This window comes from Myripristis murdjan, chromosome 3 (assembly GCF_902150065.1).
Source record: "Myripristis murdjan chromosome 3, fMyrMur1.1, whole genome shotgun sequence".
NCBI lineage: Eukaryota > Metazoa > Chordata > Actinopteri > Holocentriformes > Holocentridae > Myripristis > Myripristis murdjan.
Window position 1 is genome coordinate 2,513,652 of NC_043982.1, and position 18,032 is coordinate 2,531,683.

Here is an 18,032-nt window from a genome sequence, read left to right on the forward strand (position 1 = left end):
AAAATTACATTTTATTTCGTAAAAATATAAAAATAAATTACCAAAAATCATTAGAATTGTTGAAATGAATTTCAGGACATTCCTTTAGCAAATTGTAGCTTTTAAAAGGTGAACATCAAATTAAAAGTGAGACTCAACAAGGGCTCTGAGGTAAGACCGGGGTTTCCGCTACATGTAATTGATCGTGGCGCACATATACTTAGTATAATCAGAGTTTGAAATGATAATTTAAATATCATGAAATGTTACACTGCACTGCAATTAACTTTATTTTGAAAAATGAACACCGGAGTCATCACCCGCCTGTTTGGTTCTACTGCTGCGCGCTCAAGAGCGGAGGCGGTAAGAAGCAGAGGGAGAGAAAAGGGCGAGAGAAAGGCACCTAAGCAAGATTAAGTTTAATCCGTTTTTTGTTCAAGCCTGTGAAAACGACCCTAATGTTACTGTTAATGTTAACAGTGCATTGTTACCGACAGTAACGTTTAATGTTAAGGATGCACAGTTTGGCTTTCACGTGTTACGTTTCACATACGTTTTGAAAAACGGCACGACCTAGCTTAATGTCAGGTAATTTTCTGTAATGACACTCAGGTTCCTGAGGAAGAGAGTCAGGTAATATTAGATAAAGGAGGCTCAATGTTCTTAATTTATCGTGACGTTCTGCCCTCAAGTTCTGTGGAATAGAAATGATACTGATGTGTACAGTGGCAAGTGTAATATTTAAATGTTCCTAACAATACCTGCGTGGTATTGGTGATGTGAGAGAATCTAACACTTGTTCCCAATTATATTAGACAAGTACACAGGCAGAAATAGTGGAGGAGGTGAGTGGAGGAGAGAAAAGTGGAGGCGCAGAGCAGGGGGGTGCGTCTTCCTGCACTGGCATCCCAGAACGATGAATGGGGACAGCTGTACCCATGCTTGAGCCAGCTAGCAGCCATTGCCCTAACAGTGCCCATATCCTCTGTGAACTGTGAGAGAGATTTCTCAGCAATGAACAGGGTAAGACATTTGGTTAACAGTAAACTGTACGTCAGAGATGGTTTTGTCATGTATTTATGTGTAGGTGAAGACAGACCTGAGGAACAGGCTGCAGGGGGACCATCTGGCAGCATGCATGCTGCTCAGCATCAATGGGCCACCTCTGACTGAGTTTGACTACAACAGAGCCTTAGAGCTCTTTTTCAAAAAAACAAGAAAGATAAAGTGCTCTCAGCCAGGATGCACACTGTGCCATTAGACAGGGATACAGTGACATCTTGAGATTTAAATAAAGTATTTATTTATAAAAAAAAAAAAAAAAAAAAAAAAAATTCAGTTGTCATAATTTCACATTTCATGTTAATTTCAAGTTACATCTTCAAGTGGCCTGATATTTTTCTGCAGCATTTAGAGTACAGTTGTGGAAGTGGCTTCATTAAAAACAGTAGCGACAGAGCACAAAGGTTCACCACTACAAGCAACTCACTGATACTAACAATTGTTGAGTGGAAACATCCCGGGCAAGGTCAAACAAGTACAGCATCTGCTGCTCCTCTTTCTGATTTTCAATATTATCATTATCATTTCAATGTTATGTTTTAGTCTCACCACTTTGAATTTACAGTGTTTCCCACAGATTGATGCTGTACCCATTGGGGGAACTGGCGGTTGGTTTGGGGGGTGTCTACTGAACTCTCTATTGAAATTATTTATATCAATTATTTCAAAGAATACATTTCTAGTATTTCTTATTCACCATTTTAATTCTGCATGTCATGTAAAACTATTTCTCACCTCACTCTGTTGTTACTGATGTGTTGAACCAATCAAAACTAACACTGACACTTCTTTCCGTAGTGAGGCATTCAAGGCATTTACGGTAAGTCATTTTTGAGGCCCAGCTCTATTCATGTAATGCTTAAGACTATGTGTGTCTGTGTCTCTGCAAATCAAAGTGCTAGTTAGATGGTGATGGTGACCACCATGGGGGAAGAGGGTGATGAGAGACTGGCGCTGGATGGAGCGCCACAGGGCACATGGATCGAATTATACTTGGGCAGCCTTTAATATACGAGAATGGGCTGTCCAAGTATAACATATGTGAGGGAAACACTGATTTATATTTGACAATATCTGACACCCAAATGATTCCACAGTTAACACAAACCAAAATATGCTTTCATAGCAGAGTTCCAAAGGGCAAAATGACTTCAAGTGGGTACGGGGTTTAGTTTGAGTCAAGTTGGGGGCCAGAACATGAACAAGTTTAAAAACCACTCACTTAGGACATGGTCATTAGCTCTTATGTCTTTGGAGGCCAAAGTAGTTTCTCGTGGCAGTTACAATCAAAAACAACTGACTTTTTCCACAGCACTCAGCAGTGCATTAGTACATTTTTGAGAACAGCCACATGGATTGACTTCTAACCACACACAGGATGCATTAATTCACAGGGCAATGACACTGTAAAGTGCAAATTGTGTTTTATATTCAAAATATTACGTTATCCTTGCTAGAACAAAGCTTCCATCTCAACCCATAGAGCTGTCATTCACTCAAACTAAATCCCACAAAGAGGAAGTCAGAAGGATTTAGTGAAGAAAAAGTGTAATTGGGTCCTAAACTATGCATTATTTACATTCTTGCTCATTACCATAGTTCCCTTAACCCACATGGATTTTATGAAAGTCATTGATGAAGCATATTAATGATATACATAGTCAGTTCTAACGACCTCAAGGATGTATTCTTACAGGACTAAAAGAAGCAAATTTTTGTTTTATTTTCTTACATTTTAGTTAAGTAATTGTTCTTTAATCTATCCAGCAAAAATGAGAAATAGAAAAAGAGAAATGCCCTGGTGTAGTTTTTGGTTGAAATGAAAACCTGCAGACTCTTGGCACTCCATGGTGCATGGTTCCCCATCTCTGTAATACACTGTATCGTTCCATCACCAAAACTACATGAAGTCATGAATATTTTACAATTTCTACAACCCGTTCTCCAGAAATGTTATGATTCCACCGTATTCTGTCTGTTTACCTGTCTAAGGGTGGAAAAGCCTCAAAAACAGCATCAAGCCATGTGAAATCATGACAGTGGTGGAACGGCAGGGAGACCGCAATATGTGCGTGTGAATGTGACTCACCTGGGGAAAGCATCGAAGCAGTAGGTCTTGCGCGTATCAGGGAAGGCCACCCGGAGCCCTGACATGAGCGGAGAGTGTAAGATGACAGCAGCACATTCGTAGCGGGCGGCCAGGTCGACGGTGGGCACTGTGCCGATGCTCTGGCCGTACAGAATGATGTTCTCTGGAGTGACGCCATACCTGCACACAGCCAAGCCACATTCATTTGTACAGGGCTTTCAGTAAAAGCAAGCAGGCCAATACTGGACATAAATGGAAGTGACAATGAGAATGTAAGTGTGTGTTTTTCTTGTGTCAACACTCAATAAGTAATCATTTTCATTTCATATTCATCCATTGCAGCAAGCCAAAACTTTCACCACCGCTGCAGTTAGAGGAAATGGCCATCGGACATGGAGCTCTTTTCAGCCTCTTACACTCCACCAGCTGTGGCGGTGGAGTGTAAGAGGTGGCTGTTCAATGGGAAAAAAGAACCTCTTTTTTTCTAAGTGGAAGACCAAACTTCAGCGACTCCAAGAAATCTGAAAACAATCAGCTGTCGTTTGAGAAAAAGCAAACTTATAAGGCAATTTGTCTTGATTTCACAGTTTCACACAAACATACAGTATCCCTCAAGGTTCTGAACTGCAATAGTTGTGTGGTAAAATAACTTTTGTGATTAACTGACAATTTATTTGTGAACTTTGGAACTAGGGAGTGATTTTTTCTACCCAACTATAACCTAATTAAGAGCAAATACTCTGACTTATTTTCCTTCCTTAGTTCACAAATTAAACCATCAACTATTGTTTTCTTTGACTGAAAGTTGACTCGCAAAAAACAGTAAGGGTAGAGCCTTCATGCCAACAAATTCCAATAAACAAAGTATGCAAGGCTTTCCTATCCTGACATGAATAACACCCTTAGGACAACATTTCCATCATCCAACACCAAAACTCCACTGAAACCCACAATGATGATGATGATGATGATGATGACAATACTAATACTACCACCAGCACAACCACCAAACACTACTAACGCTATTACTACTGATAACACTGGTAAGTCAATACCAGACAGCAGAAAAATGCTCTCGTCCAGCAGGGAAGGGAAGAAGGGGATGTATGTTGATATATTTAAGGAAGCCTGTAGACAGATGAGAGGACATGAAGTCGAGTGGTACTAGAGAAAAACAGAGAGAGAGAGGGAGGAAGACGAGAGCTGAGTGGAAGGCAAAAGGAGATGAGTGCTGTATCACACTGAACTGATGCGACTACAGCGGCGTCAAGGCGGAGATGATACTCCCCCTATGATCGGCTGGTGTTGACAGGCATGGCTGTATAACCTCTGAAGAAACCATCAGAGATGGAAAGACTGAGATAAGGCCGATTCCTCCTTAAAGAGGGAAAAAAAAACATGACACGATCTCATCCGCATCAAATCAGGCTGTGTAACATTAGATATCACAGATGCTTATGAAGCTGTCAGGACTGGTTTGGGTGGTTTATGGAGAGAACTGTGGTTGTCTATTTAGGATCAGCGACTGTGGTGGGAAGAGATGAGGATGCTGGGTGGGGGATAAGGGGTGAGTCCCAAGGCAGCCCATCACTTTAACAGCCTCCTTTTTATTTGACACATGAAAGCAAAATGACGAGAAGCCGGCTGCGACAGCTGTCTCACTTTTGCACTGACACTTAGATTTCAGCCATCAGTTCTGCCCTATAAAACCCACGGAGAGGGATGGAAAGTCAGAGAGAGAGAGAGAGAGCGCGAGTGGGGGAGAGAGAGAGGGGAGATGAATAAGTGGGGAAAAGTATGGATGAGTGGAAAGTAGGGTATGACTGATACGAGTTTTTGAAGGATGATACCAATTTTTCTTCACAGACTTGAAAATATATCCGAGTCATCCAGCTTCTTATAAGGAGAGTTTATCCAATAACAGCTTTTGAGGGCCAATAGTGATACAAGGCTAATTCTTAAAGGAAGCAGCGGATGACTGACATTTCATCCAACATGACGTTTAAACACCAACGTGTGGCATTTTAACCTCAGCACCTAAAATAATGATCAAACAAAAGGCTTATTTGGTGGGGCAGATATATAACGGACAGACGGACAGACAGACGGGCAGACGGACAGACAGATAGACAAATATAGGGTGGTGGGGGTTGTAATAGAGGACTCTGATTACATAAAAGTTCAAACTAGTTGGAAATAATTCTCTTCTGTTTTGGATTTGTTTGAACTGGATTTGGGGAAAAAGTGGCAGTCTAATATATATGTATACACATCCTATCCTACAACACTGTAAGACGCTACAACTCTATGTGACAAATTCAATTCAATATCACAATTTAATATGACAAATTGACTCTTTGCCCATTGTTGTCTTGCCAGTGCTCAAGTATGACATCTAAATGCTAATGAAAAGCCTAATATTATTATATTAGTTAATCCATATATAGTTTCTTGTCATTTTAAAAGAAAAAGAAACATTTTTGCTCATTTTCAATTCATTTTCTTGCAATTTTCTTTACTTTTTAAAACAAATTTTCTGGTAACATGCTGGTCAAAGGTCTAAACAATTTACCACAAACCAAATTTTTTCCCCCATTATCAAGGCCTCTAGGACAAATCACTTCAAACCGGGGTCGATGATCCTGATTTTCAATAAAAGGGAAATCTTTGCCATATCCAAAGAGAACGGGAAGGGAGCAGGCTGGGAGCAGCAGCCACCCTCTTTTGGCTGGCCTCCCTGCTGCAGTCTGCCACAGGGGAAAGTGATCCTGTGTGCCTTGTCTTAGGTATGCACCGGGTGGTACACAAAGTAGAAAACACGTGTGCTATGTGAGCCGGGCAGACGCATGGTTTTTCACAGGGCTAAAGCTCTGCAAGGTGGAAGGCAAGGCTGAGACAAAACAGGCCTGGCGAGAGCCCTGACAGAGAGAGGGGGAGGAGGACGACATGTTCCCTGGCCACAGCTCCCAATCTGGGGAAGAGGCTTTCAAGCAAACGCCCCCGTCTCCTGACAGCACCAGGAAGGCAGACAGAGGCTCAGCAGACATGTTCGGCAGCCCTCTGCCATCACACACAGACCAGGATCCCAACCATGCTCCACAGATAGCCATGACAAAGGATTTGGACAGGAGGTGCTGGGTTGTGTGCGTGTCCTGTGAAGTGATGCCATCATAACGGCTCTTCAGATAACAGCTTGGGTGTGACTAATCTGTTGGCCTAGACAAATCCTGCCACTGATAAGCGTCAGGGAACCAAACAGTCCTGCTGATAGCAGCTTTAGATATCTCAGATTGGCAGACAAAATGCCCACTGGCTGGCAGCCTGGTCACTTAGAAAACACTTAAGCTTCATGTATCAGATGGCACACCATTACGACTGGGCACCCAGGACACGACTTTGAAGTCGACTCTAGCCATGACTCGGCATCACAAATGATGGTTTGAATCGGGAGCAAGTTTGTGTCAAGTTGCTCCACTAAGATGATCTTGTAGTGTGATCCTGTCCGAGCTCTTACTATTACTTCAAACGTTTGATCTTTGCAGCTGGAATATGGACAAAATTGAAAATTCCATTTTGCTCGACTGTTCAAATTACACATCAGTCTTTCCTGTAATCTGATGTCTTGACAATGTTGTGGTGCATTCAGTACACAACTGAGCATAAACAAGGTTCACAAATTGCAAGGTCTTTGTCAGATTCCAATCCTCACAAAACAATACAATAATCAACAGAGCTATGTTATCAGAGATACAGTGATATTTGATTATGTCCATATTTCTGAGCCCTAGTGGCAACAGCTTATCCAGAGCAGCATATGCTAAATAAGCTGGTAGGGGTTCAGCATCTTATGCGAAGAAACTCTGGCAGCAGCTGCTGGTAAACTGGTGACCCTCCAGTTAGAGCATTATGGCATGTGTTTTATGAGGTTACAGGCCACCATGTGCAGAAGACAGTTTTGCACATATTTCTGTGTAGATGCTGCTACCTCCATCTGTAAACCTGACAATGCCAGTCATTTACAATTCAAATTTGCATGGCTGCATACATTCTGCATTCATCTTCTCCCACCTGACCTGCTGATAATCTGGCAGAGAACACTTCAACCACACCAAATGCAATCTGTAAATAAACATGTTGTATCTTCATTTAAATGCTGTTATTTTCAATAGAGCTGAAACAATTAATGTGACTAGTCAATTACTAGATAGACAGAAAATTAATTGATTTTTATTTTGATAATTGATTAACTGGAAATGAACAACTACTGCACACCTCAGTCGTCTTTAAAATGCAGTAGTGCTGGAACTTGCAAAACGTTCTAATTTCAGTATTAAAAAACACGTATGTTTACCACACAAATGCTCAGCTGTTTGACAGCAAGTCTGACTCGCTGTTGTGTCAGGACTTGATCGTTTGATTGGCCGTGTTAAAGTCAATCTTATTTCTCTGTCTCTGACTGATTTGTCAGTGTTTTTTGTGAATAAAATCGCAAGGTTTTGCAGTGCAGAGCAATCTCCTTCTACATATGAAAAAAATTACATTTGACAGATTATCAGGTGAATGTGCATAAGAGTGAAACCATGTATGGTTCATCCTGAGTGATCCAAGTTGAGAAGGAAAAGGTTTAATGTACATGTTACGATCCAGGCTGAGAATGAAAGCGACTCCCGCTTGGATTACCCTCACTTGATGATCCTGGGCCATCCCAGGGTGCACTGCACACCTGCATGTTCTCTACCTCCTCTCCTGTGGCTGGAGTAAATGTCAGGACTGAGTATAAAAGTAAGTATGAAAAAGTAATTATATCAAACAAGGAGTCAGTGGTCTGTGGAGATGTGCAGGGCTGGGAGGCTGCCTTTGAAACTCCAATCCTCTCCAGACCACCTGCTTAAAACTGAACTACTCAAACTCATTAAGAATCTGATTAGCTTCAAATACACCACGACTACATTTATAGTAACAATTAATTTCAATTTTACAGACTGTATTGTGTTACCACCACACAGCTACTGCTATTTCAAGCGGCCTAAGATGTCCTCCGTGTCCGTCTTACAATCTCAGTGCCTTTGTTTCAAAGTATGTGCAATTTCATCTGTGTTTTTCTGCCTTTCATTTACAAGAGCTGAAGGGCTATGCCCGCAAGTTTTTGCATTGTGAAAGAATGTTTAACTTGTACAAAATGCATGTGACAAACTGTCTCTTTACACCGCTCTGCTTTATGTTATTGCTGCGTAAACTGCTGAGGTGCACACCAGAGTTTGCAAGTGCTTTTCAGCAAGCCTAATAAAACAGCAACACCAGGGACTGTGGACATAAAGACAGATTTAAATACAATATTTATCCTAGAGTGTGAAACACTGACATCAGCTCCACTGAATTACAAGTTACATTTCCTTAGATAAACGATACTTAATGGAAGTGTTTAGTTACTTTACCTTTAAAGACACACATACACCCACAAAAAAATCAGTGATCTCTGCAGGATTGCAGGATTCCTACATATACTTTTTCATAAAGTTGTGACATGGCCGTGCCTGTGAAGTGATGAAAATGTAAATAAAAAGACTGATTTTTGGCATCAGGGAATTGATAACTGTTATGAGAAAAAGAATCACAATCTTACGCTGAATCGATTCTGTCCCCCACCCTTAAGAGAGACAATAAAAAAAAGAGTGCAAGGCGGAGAGGAGAGAAAAGAAAGTGGAGAAAATGGAGGACAAGCAAACTTTGTTCAATGACCAAAAATCTGGATGAGATCAAAAGCAACTTGCCATAGCATGACACCAGCCCCAGCTGTGCCCTTTATTTAGGTGACTAAGCATTACTTACAGATGAGTGGTTAAAATGTAATCAAAAATGTAAAGTATGAAAAACTCTGCAGTGTTTTCACAATGGTGTAATCCCAAGGGAACATGCCCCTCAAGTCAGAGGAAAGGATGGCACATTTAGCAGGAAAAACAGACCTACTGGCAGATAGTCCAAAACTTCAACAGATGACTTTTAAAGAAAATAAATGCACGGCCACTTGAAGTTGATGAGCTAATATAGGACGTCTACAAGTACTGGTAAGTTCAACTTAACACAACTTATGACTAGATCTTGGAGAAATTACCTTTATTTATATAAGCATTGTAGTTAAGTATAAACTCAAGTACTATACAGTAGCTGATATTTGGTCAAATGCAGAGGTAGGTTTTAGGCAGGAATGTATTAATGAGGTGATTCTATGAGTTGCTAAACGTGTACAGGACCTGGGACAAGTAAAGATTTTTTTTTTTTTTTTTTGCATGTAGTGTAAACAGCATTGGATTACTTTAATATAGCTGTTTCCCCAACTGGTTGAGTGCAGCAGGTCAATATAAAAGCAGAATTAAGGTTCAGTAGATTTGGAGTGTCGATTCTAATGCCTGAAAAAATTAATCGTTTTCAAAAAAATAAATAGATAAATTAAATTAGATAAAAACTTTATGGTGAAATTAAGACCTAATAAATTCAAACTCAAAAGCTGTAAAACTGAATATAAGACATTTTAATACTTTTTAAGGGCCTGCAGACACCCTGGAATGCAGATATTACCAAAGTATGAAAACTGTCACATGAAATATTTACAGATGTACAGATCAGGACAAAAATAACTGCTTATGAATTTCGTCATAAGAATGCCTTACACTTAACAAAGAGACAGTTAACAAACATCTTTTCCAGGGAGAACATATCCCTTGAAACGCTTTTGCAAATATAATCTATGCCTAGTGTCCAAATATCCCCACTGCTGCATCTTGCATCAGCCACACTGAAATGCAGCAGGTATATTTCTAGTTTGCTGTAATCACATTATTGCAGTCGTGTAACATATATTATTGCTGTGGATTTGGCAATGGGGACAGTAGGAAATCAAACGGTTTAAAACAAGCAGAGCGGAGTGCACTCAGTGTAATGACGTCCTCATGAAAATGGACCCAGTGATGGCGAAAACAGAATCAAAGCTCAAGGTCAAATGCGCTGGGGGCAATTATAGCAGCAATGCCACACCTGCTTTATAGCTCAAGTGGCAGAAACCAATGACTCTATTATACACAACTACTGCCTAAACTAATGGCTGTCGCTAATAGCTATCGTGTGTGTGGGAAAGAGACAGAACGAGGCACAGGAACACTGACACACAAAATAGGAGCTGAGGCCAACAGAGTAAGGCGAAATGAAGAGGGACCAAGGGGGAAAGTGTAATAAAAGATGAGTCTGCCTGTTTGACCACAGACCCAGATGAAGTAAGTGAGCGCCTTCCTCTGTTTCCATCGGCCACAAGCTGACTGTGCTTTAACAACATCATCCAAAGCCAAATGTCAGCTTTTTTCCCCCAAACGAGAGGAAGTCAGATGGTTTGGCCATGTGTGTGGTGGTTTAACATAGTGCTTACAAAGATGACAAAAGTCCACTGGCCCATGTATTTTCCTCTCCAAGACCCAGACCCAGATGTACACATTTTTCATACAAATCGACAGCTGCTCTTTTCTTTGTTGTCGAGCACGACATCCTGGTCTATCTAAAAGACCAGACAAATGTGTCCTTCTGAGCAGTTTTGATTTATTCTGATTAGGGCTTAACATTTCATTGAAGTATTACTGAAATTGCGATATGGCCAGACGCCGTGTCCAAATGGCAAGAGCTGCAATTTTTTGATAGAGTTGATATGTTAGAACATAGTTATAAACAAAGTATTATGGTGCTACAGAGATGCCCTGTAATACAGATTATATATTCCAGATGTAAGATGACATGTTTGCTTGGAACAGACCCTAGTAAAGACAACATTGTTATTTTAATAGTTTTTTTCTGTGAAAGTTAAAATGATCATTCCTACTAAAATCGTGAATCATATCACACTATCTAAGCCCTAATACTGATGCTAATTAATTTCTACGGATTAAATTCTTGTGGAACAAATGCATGTTGGGTGGGATGGGTGTTTTGGGATTTGGTTCTTGTTGTCTAAAAAAAAAAATGGGCCAAATAGGAAAGGGTATGACTTGAACTGAGCTATAATTTAAAATGAAGAATGAAAAGGAAATCCATTTCTTTTAAGTGGAAAAACTGAACCTGAAAGCCAGAAAAATAGGCTGAGAAGAAAAAAAAAACAAAATATGTTTGATGTGAACAAAACAAGACCGTGTTCTCATTCTGGGCTAATCAAAGAGTCACTACTCCTGTTGGAGCAGTGACATTATTCCAAATGAGGGGAAAGAGAAACACGGTGTTTAGTGAAAACACTTGTCCAAACACTTGAGACTGTGAATGGAAAGCTACTGACAGAGAGAGAGAGAGCACAGAGAGTGAGAGAGAGAGCATGCAGTGTTTCCACATGCAAACTCAGGCCAGTATGAAGCGGCCTGTCCAAACAATCCCGTGCTGAACTTCCATGGAAACAACACCAGAGCTAGCACAACATGGCAGCTTTGAAGTCAATGCCAATGCTGAACCAGCTTCAAACAGAAGTTATAGAAAATGTTGTTTTTTTTCTGTGTTGTTTTTTTCACTTGAAAAAGCAGCTAACAGGGCATCCAACAGGCAAGACAGCCCATATTTAGCCTGTTGTTAGCCTGACCGATAAGGAAATACACAGTAATGGTTATTAACAGGTGGGCAAGCAAGAGAATAGACACTGAATCCCTGAAGTGCTTCTGCCAGAAACTAAAGAATGACTTGAGATGAAGGCCATATACCTTAGCTGGCATTTTGTGAAACATGCCCCTGTGCCATCACAGTCTTTGGCAATTTTTGAATGCTCCGTCATGACATGATCTCAGCAAACAATCATTTCTGGATGCAGATGGGAGAAGCTTCAGGTTTGTTTTAACAAGTCAAAAATGACAGTCTGGCTTATTATCCACAACATCCAGCCTTTCGGAGTGAACCTGGGAACCGCAAGAGCATCTCAATGAAGAAGCAATAAATTGCCTAGTCCCTTCAGGTGAATGCTGCAGACATGTTATTTCCAGATCAGCACTGATAAGAACAGGCCATTGTCATTCAATCTGCATGGTTAGTCAGAATGGAGAATCAAGAGCCAGAGCTCTCTGATATGCAACACCTCTTCTCTGCGCATACTGCTTCACCTATCCACACCCATGGAAAGGTACTTCAGTGCTATAGATTTTGCCATCATTATCCATCAATTATGTGGAATCATGCTACTTCAATTACACCATGAGGGGGCATCACATGAAAGACACTTGGGGGTGGGGGGATGGGGGATTAAGAAACAGCTTTGATAAAGGGGAGTAGAAAGCTGTATCCAATGGGTAGACCCAGACTGTGCCATTACCATGATGCCTGAGGCGTTTAGGTGAAGTGCCTGGAGCAACGTTATGGAAGATGAAACAACACTGAGATTCTCGGAGATGTGAAGCCCATTCCAACTGGATTTCAAACAACTGTGTCCGAGAGCACAACAATAAACAAAACACCAGGCAGTTCTGACAGTTCATTAGTACCCCCCAAAAGAGAGAAAAGCATGGGCTCAGGATAAGAACATCTGAAACAAATAATAAGAAGCAAATAAATAAATAAATAAAAGAGGGCTGGTAAATGAAGCTGAACCATCAGAGGAAGGAAGGGCCCAGTTGAGGACACTGGGGTAGGCCATTTCAAGATAGGAACTGGGTCTATGGAGCATGTTCACACTTGGGGTCAAAGGGCCAGATGTTTACAAGGCTGGTCAACGCAGCTGTAAAACCAGGATTAGCAGTTGTTCAGAGCGAGAAGAAAATAGCTTAATGAATATGTAACTGTCTAGGAGCAGAAGGCGGTGGCCAGAGCTGGTGCGGGCCAGCCCTGGGTCCCTTCAGCACAGAGGGACAATCAGATCCAATGGGCTGTCCAAAATCCTCCCACCATGTTTCTGTGGCTGGGAGGCTGCGATTATAACTGGCCAGAACAGGCAGAACAGATAGTTCCACAAGGCTGTCAGATTAGCTTGATCCTAACAGTTATTTTCAGTAATAACCAAATCCCTCCTGGATGTGTCTTCAGTGTTCGTGCATGCATTTCTGTAGGCACAATAGGAGAGCAAATTAATTTAAAATGATTGATAAAGCTAAGCCTCCATCCAATGAATAACTTACTGTAATGCAATTAACTGCACATACAAAGCCAGGAAGCAGAGGGCTAAACCATTTGCATAACTGTTTAGACTAATTTGCAGACAGGGATGCAACACATTTAGAGAGGACACTTTCTCTTTCAAACCTGGCACTGCAACTGAGTGTGTTGATGCCCTGGTGCACCTGTTGCCTCCATGTAGTGAGAGGTGGGGTCTGACTGACCCAGCCAGTCTCTGCTGAGACATCCAAAGTCTTTCAAAACTCCCCCTAAAAATGTGGGCAGGGGGGAAAAGGAGCACAATATTCTACACAAAGTCATAAGAAAAAGAAAGCAAACCCTTTTCAGTTCTATAGTTTTACATATCAGGACATAATAAAAAAATCATCTGGCCTTTACCAGCTCCTAAAATTAGGTCAATCTAACCTCAGGTGTAAAACAACACACAACAGACTCCACCGTGTCATTAGTTATTTAACAAAAATTCAGCCAAAATGCAGAGGTCATGTGTGTAAAACTAAGTGCACCCCATGATTCAATAGCCACTTTGGTCTTGTCTGTCCAAAGGACATTGTTCCAGAGGGCTTGTGGTTTGTTCAGATGCAACTTTGCAAACCTAAGCCGTGCTGCTATGTTCCTTTTAGAAAGAAGAGGTTTTATACTGGCAACCAATCCAAACAAGCCCTACTCATTCAGTGTTTTTCTAATTGTACTGTCATGAACTTAACACGCTGAGGCCTATGAAGTCCTAGATGTAGCTTTTGGGTTTTGTGCAATTTCTCTGAGCACTGCACAGTCTGACCTTAGGGTGAATTTGCTGGGACGTCCTCTCCTGGGAAGATTGGCAACTGTCTTAAATATTTTCCACTTGTGAATAATCTTTCTCACTGTATCATGATGGACCTCAAGTTGTTTGGAAATGGACTTATAACCCATCCCAGATTGATGGGCAGCAAAAATTCAACAACTGCCTCTCTAAGATCATTGCTGATGTCTTTCCTCCTTGGCATTGTGTTAACACACACCTGAATACTCCAGACCAGCAAACTGCCAAAACTTCTGCTTTTATAGAGGTGGTCACATTTGCTGATGATCAATAAAGTGCATTTGATCAGCAACACCTGGCTGCTAATTAACTTATTAATTCCTATGGAAGCAGTAAGGCTGTACTTTTCACACATGGCCTCTGAATTTTGGCTGAATTTTTGTTGAATAAATAATGACACAGTGGAATCTCTTGTGTACTGTTTTACACCAGAAGTTAGATTTTAGGACCTGGTAGGGACCAGATGATTTTTTATTTATTTATTATTATTATGTCCTGATATGTAAAACCATAGAAATCAAAGAGAGTGTACTTTCTTTTTCTCATGACATGTACAAGGCATGACCATGAAAGGGGGAAAGACAGTCTGCTGCAGGGAGTGACAAGTGTGCTTATTTCAGTCCTATCTGTTATGTAGGAGTTTCTGTAAAAGCAGCCAACAGATGTTCTCATCTCATGTACAATTTCTTTCAGTTCTTTTTCAATTCTAATCTTAGTTCATATTCTTCAATCCGATGACAAAATGCTGTATCTTTGCAGAAAATGGTGAACAGTACTGTCTCTTGCCTAAATTCCACGATGCACCCGGAGGCTCTGAGCTCAGTTAACTAATTCAAACGCCTATACCTGGATCCCAAAAGGACGGAGATACAACAGGTGATAAGTGCCCTGAGGGCTAATCCATGTATCTATGAATTTTTTAATTTGTTGGTACTCAGCAGTTACTGGCACTGATTTTTGCCCAACCGCTAGTATGTATTATGTACCAGCACCTACTGGTGAATCTAAGCAAGCACAGTGGCTGCAGTAGCAAGCTGGAAAATGCACGAACCTCACCCCAGGTAAATGAGAATCAGCTAAAACTGTTGTGACATTTGGAAATGAATTTTCACCTTGTTTATATAGCTTCTGGACTAAAAATGAACACCACACTCATACTTCACTTGTAATCTTATGAAAAATTACTGGGTTGGTGTCCTGACCGCAGCGTCCTGGGTTCAAATCTGAGCCCAGTCCCCTGCCTTTCCCCTCTCTCCACTGTAACTATCAAATAAAACAGAAATGGGGAAAAAAAAAAACTGGGTTGGATTTAATTTTCTCTAAAGGTAGGCTACTTCATTGCTCAAATTTTAATTGGAAAACAAGTACTAGCTTTTAACGGTGTTGAGAGTGATCATTCTAAGACATAAGACCCCTGAAAAACTCTTTAATATATTGAGAGAAGATAAACAGATATGACAAAAATGTGTTTCTGTGAAAGGTGGTGAAGAGAAAGTAAAGTAAGTGACAGAGGTCAAAGATGTCAGTTATTTTTTTCTCCTTTAAGGGACAAAAAGTTTTCTCTTCTTGCTGTCCTGCTATAGACCTCCATCCTCCTGTTTGCATAAGTACAAATGAGTGTGTTCATACACATGCATGCTGCTCCGCACAAAGAACTTCAAACTCGCCATATATACCAGACTAAGAAAACCTAGTTTATGCTTGTTTCATGCCTCTGGGGACATTCAGAAACATGGAGGCGGCCTTCCATCTTCTCCTGGCTCCCGGACTTTTGTTAACGCTTTTCAGCTTGGACTGTGGTGGTATTCAACCAGTGTTTTATGTTTTGTTTTTTTTGTTTTTTTACATTTGAGACTAAAATCTTATTTGCCTCAAGTGTATCAGCTTGACTGTACACTCCTCACATTTTACTATTCTCAAGGCACATTTTCGGCTTGGCTTGACCTTCAGTGCCAACCAGATTGACTCGCTAGCCTACTACCAAATAAACAACAACTGCTCAGGACAGTGAAAAGGGCGTGGTAAATACAGCTGCTGAATAAGCTGTAAATTCTGTCATCCATACCTGAATACAGCCTCCCACATGCATACATAAAAACAAGCAAACACGCACACCAAACAATAAACTAGTCGAAATTACCATGTGTCTCAAGACCTGTGTCTAAATCACAATGGCCTTCCAAGGAGGACTGAAGCCACTACGAGCTCATCAACATATCAATAATCTTACCTGCATCATTAACCTAATCATTAAAGTCTTCCTCCAGCCATTCATTAAACCCCTAAAACTCCTCTCTCTTCATCAATATAACATGTTTATAAGTTTTTCCATGAAAATTCATCCCTTTATGCGACAAAATGGCTTAAATGTAACTCTACACCTTTCCCTCATTAAAACTCCACTATGGAAAACACTTTGCAGCACCCCTACAGTGCAATTCCCTTTTCCACCACTGTCATATACTCTGGAGCACGTGCATTTGTTTACAAGCTGGAGGGCCAGCAACCAACAAAGAAGTCGCCAGAAGCAAAGTGACATGTCGACAGAAAAGGTATTGGAGGATTTTACACGAATATCGTAACACGTTTTTATTTTTTATTACGTCGGAGATGAACACCAACATACCAAAACGAATGACAAAAAGAATGACAAAGTCTTAGTTTTCCAGAAATACTGCTCATGTCTTCAGCCCACACTGTTTGCTAAGCCTCAGAATGTGCAATAATGTTGTGTGTATATTGGAATAAAATGTTGGTGACATGATTTCTTACATGTCAGTGTCGCATCAAAATGATTTTGAACAGTCCCTGCTTGGCACACTGCCGCTTCAAAGTGGAAAAACTCAGCCAAGGCACTGAGTGCTTATTTTGCTCCTGATATGTCAAATGAAAAACCACCACATGGACATGCTGACAAGGTTAAAAACTTGATTTTCATCACAAGCAGTGCATTCCCATTCTCCATTTATTTTCTGGTCCATGGGTACATTTGCATAATTTAATGTTTGCATATACACACATGTCCATATGTGTGATCTCAGTGTTCTTTTTTTTATGAGCTTTTGTTTGCTTTGTTTTGTTTGTTAACCTTTTGTTTGTTTTGGATTTTTTCACTTTGCAGCCTATAATGTAGCTGGAGGGGGAAAATAAGAGAAAAAAAAAAAATGCATACATCTGACAATAACTAGCTGTCTTCCCATTGTGAGGTAGCAACACGCCAATAACAATGACCCCCATGAAATGTTGTATACTTGAACTAGATCCAATTAATAAATTGAAAAACACTTAACATATGTAAATAGCTTACATTTTTCATCTGTGAACCACCTGTTGCTGCTCTTTTCATGATTCTAAGTTGTGCAGACCTTTAAATTGGGCTACTGGAGGTCTGTTTGTTATTTGGGCTTAAATTCAATTTCCCCAGAATTCAAGGCTGAATGCAGCAGATGGTTTTTATGCCAGGAAAGGTCAGCTAAACACAAGGTCATGTTGCCTTCTGTTTGGCTGTAATAAATCCTGAGGACAACTTCAACCCATCAAAATGTTCAACCTAACCGATATGCTATCATCTTGAAACCAACTGAAAATCCTTGCCCTGATTTCTCATAATGAGTCTCATTCATAAATGTATGCAAAAATGATGTGTGCGTAAAACAGAAGAGGAAATTTTTTGCATGTCGGCTGTACATCAAACTTTTACTGGCTCCAATTTGTTCTTACGTCCAAACAAAAATCACTTTTATTGATGAAACAGCTTGTGCTAAATTTCTTATGAATGCTATATCAATTAATGATGGACGTTTCTCTGTACTTAAAGACTGTTTAAACTGCAAAACCACTGCTGAGTCCCAAATGCTCTGGACTAAGAGACAGCAGACATTCAACTTGCCAGCCAACTCACAGTCCGATGAGGTCTGTTCCCTTGAGCCCATCAACCGGTAAATAGTTCCTGGGTGTGCTGTCATGGTGCCCAGAGGG

At 40.6% G+C, this 18,032-nt stretch overlaps 1 protein-coding gene across 1 annotated transcript in view; it reads right to left on the reverse strand.

Annotated features, from left to right (window-relative positions):
* Window positions 1–18,032, reverse strand: part of abhd17c (abhydrolase domain containing 17C, depalmitoylase) — a 54,280-nt gene that overhangs the window by 20,897 nt on the left and 15,351 nt on the right. Inside the window, exon 2 of the mRNA XM_030045242.1 lies at window positions 3,131–3,310. Coding sequence (XP_029901102.1) covers window positions 3,131–3,310 — 180 coding nt within the window. The remainder of the gene's footprint in view (window positions 1–3,130; window positions 3,311–18,032) is intronic.